This window comes from Hippocampus comes, unplaced genomic scaffold (genome assembly GCF_001891065.2).
Source record: "Hippocampus comes isolate QL1 unplaced genomic scaffold, H_comes_QL1_v1.1 scaffold157, whole genome shotgun sequence".
In the NCBI taxonomy this organism is placed as follows: domain Eukaryota; kingdom Metazoa; phylum Chordata; class Actinopteri; order Syngnathiformes; family Syngnathidae; genus Hippocampus; species Hippocampus comes.
Genome location: NW_017805149.1, coordinates 158,992 through 161,648, shown reverse-complemented (window position 1 = coordinate 161,648; position 2,657 = coordinate 158,992). Strand labels below are relative to the sequence as shown.

Below are 2,657 nucleotides of genomic sequence, written 5' to 3'. Positions count from 1 at the left end.
ATATATATATATATATATATATAGCCCACTAAAGCAGATGATGGTCGTGGGTCACCATGGCAATGGAGATGCTCCACTCCTCATTAAACTTGAACAGCATCCTATTGATTTGACCCTGTTTTTCTTCTTTTTTTTAAAGCTAAAATCAATACATCAATGTGGTTGCCAAGGCAACGCCAGAGTCGCCTCCATATGATAAACTCAAACAACTTCATTTTTAGACACTCTAAGCAAACATGATCCTCTTACTTACAGCGTGTGCTTTTAATGTTTATTGCTAAAATGTGATTTTTTTTTTTTTAAATAGCACCGTAGAGAATTCACAACAATTTTGATGTATCTTTTACAAAGACAATAAAAACATTGATATTATTAAGGCTACCGGATACAGTCTTGTTGCAGTCAAAATTACCCTGAAGCAAGTAATAAAGTGACAAAAAATTTGCACAGCAGAGAATATTATTCTATGTGGAAATGCACAAACCAACCGCACTGACTGTCATGTTTAGCACATGAAGTACCTTAATAACTCTATAACTCTGCTGAGGAGACATACCGAAAGCTGTGGACCCAACAGAGCTGCTATGACTCACCCTAAGCTAAGTTGTACTTTCATCTTGCTTAAATGCTTATGGCGGCTGTCACGCATCATTCAAATGGGCAGCAATTCAGTTCACACAAATCAGAAGTAAAAGGTTGTCTTGAAGTTAGGAATGGTTTTAACTGTGATGTACATTATATAAGGGTTGGGAAAAAAGGAGAAACATGGAATAGTAGAGTATGCTGTAGTATAGTATAATGTAGTAGAAGTTTACTTCAGCCTCTAACTTGACAAACTAGAAATGTGTGGTAAAGATTTTCCTTTAAAATGATGAGTTTAACAAAACTGTTGTGAAAGCGCTATATAAATCAGCATGTATTGTATTGTATTGTATTGTAAAAAGCATTTGACAATTTGACAGATTGTTTGCACTCACCCCAGCATAGAACATCTTATTCCTGAAACGACTGTTAAACTTCTCTGGGTTGGCTTCTAAAACAATGACAAACATTCATATTAGGGGAAAAAAGTCATCGGATACAAAATAGGTTAAACAAATAAAGAAAATGAAAAATGAATTAATTATATTTCATCAAGGGTGGCACGGTGGTCCAGTGGTTAGTGCGTCAACCTCTCAGTGCAGAGGTGCAGGGTTCGATTCGGGCTCCGGCCTTCCTGTGTGGAGTTTGCATGTTCTCCCTGTGCCTGCGTGGGTTTTCTCCGGACACTCCGTTTTCCTCCCACATTTCAAAAACATGCGTGGCAGGTTAATGGACCACTCTAAATCGTCCCGAAGTATGAATGTGAGTGCGGCTGGTTGTTTGTCTCCATGTGCCCTGCAATTGGCTGGCAACCCCACCTACTACCCAAAGACAGCTGGGATAGGCTCCGGCACCCCCCCGCGACCCTCGTGAGGATAAAGCGGATCGGAAAATGAATAAATGAATGAATGAATATTTCATCAAGTACTTCAAGCAAGACACACAATTAGAATCATGAATGAATGTAGCAATCAGAGTCCCGGAATTCGATAAATGCAGCCGCTAGGGGGCACTCTTACCCCATCAGTCACGTTCCCTCTTTGCATTTCTCGAACATGACTATGGTGATTATGGCTGCATGACATTGAAAAAACATTTGAAATGCGATTTGGGTGTAAAATACATTTTTATGGTATAATGAAATAAATATTTCCATCATACTATTTGGCGATTCGGACCAGCCAGCTAACTGCGTGCTCCTCGTCGCATATCATGTAACGGCCGTACCTGTCATGATGCGCCTGCTTGTTAAGATCAATTGTGGTCTACATTAACCTGTTGAGTGACCATCGATATTCACTACTTTTCCAAGTGCATTGTGGGTAATTTTGAGTGTGCTACATTTTTTTCTCTCTCTGGACATTCTGACTACCATGCAAAATGGCGTCATCTCTGTATAAAGCATTATATAGGGAATATTGAGGACAGACTTAGTGGTAGTAAGGCCCCAAGATACCAAACAGTTTTCCTATTTATGGTGATGTGCACTTAAGCTTGCATGGGATCGGTCCAAGTCAGATAAAAGCAGATAATTCAATATGAAACTTATTGCACGTCCTTGCGAAAAGCATATTGCACGAGTCATGATCGCAATGACAATATATATATTTTTTGATATATTGCGCAGCCCAAACAGTGATTCACGCATCCGTCATCAAATTAGCTTCAGAGTTCTTTTGGGCTAAGAAAAAAAAAAAAAAAAAAAGACTCAAGTGTTTCAGTTGGCAACATACCTCGTGACTCATGAAACTCGAGGGTTACATGTGCATCAAAGCCAAGGCTGAAGTAATTGTTGAACACGTCCAGGGGAAGCTGAGGGAGCATACACACAATAGAAATGAATACTTACTGTCATTGTGGTGTACAATAAAACACAAAGGGAAAAAAAAACTTTAATCTCTGTATTTTATATACCCAATCAATATTTCAAGACATCCAGCCGGCCATGACGAATGAAAACAATATTTCTCTTCTACCGGATGAATGATACTCATTCTCACGATTGGCTCGTAGAGCCAGCAAATTGCAAGATGACAGAAAATAACCTCAAGTTACTTTCTTATTTCCAAGTGAGT

At 39.0% G+C, this 2,657-nt stretch overlaps 1 protein-coding gene across 4 annotated transcripts in view; it reads right to left on the bottom strand.

The window, feature by feature from the left end:
* The window catches only part of LOC109514751 (diacylglycerol kinase zeta), a 67,793-nt gene that overhangs the window by 31,017 nt on the left and 34,119 nt on the right, over positions 1-2,657 (bottom strand). For all 4 annotated transcript variants that reach the window (XM_019868111.1, XM_019868110.1, XM_019868108.1 and 1 more), the window contains 2 exons: positions 2,316-2,394; positions 978-1,033 (listed from right to left, as the gene is read on the bottom strand). In XM_019868111.1, coding sequence (XP_019723670.1) covers positions 978-1,033; positions 2,316-2,394 — 135 coding nt within the window. The remainder of the gene's footprint in view (positions 1-977; positions 1,034-2,315; positions 2,395-2,657) is intronic.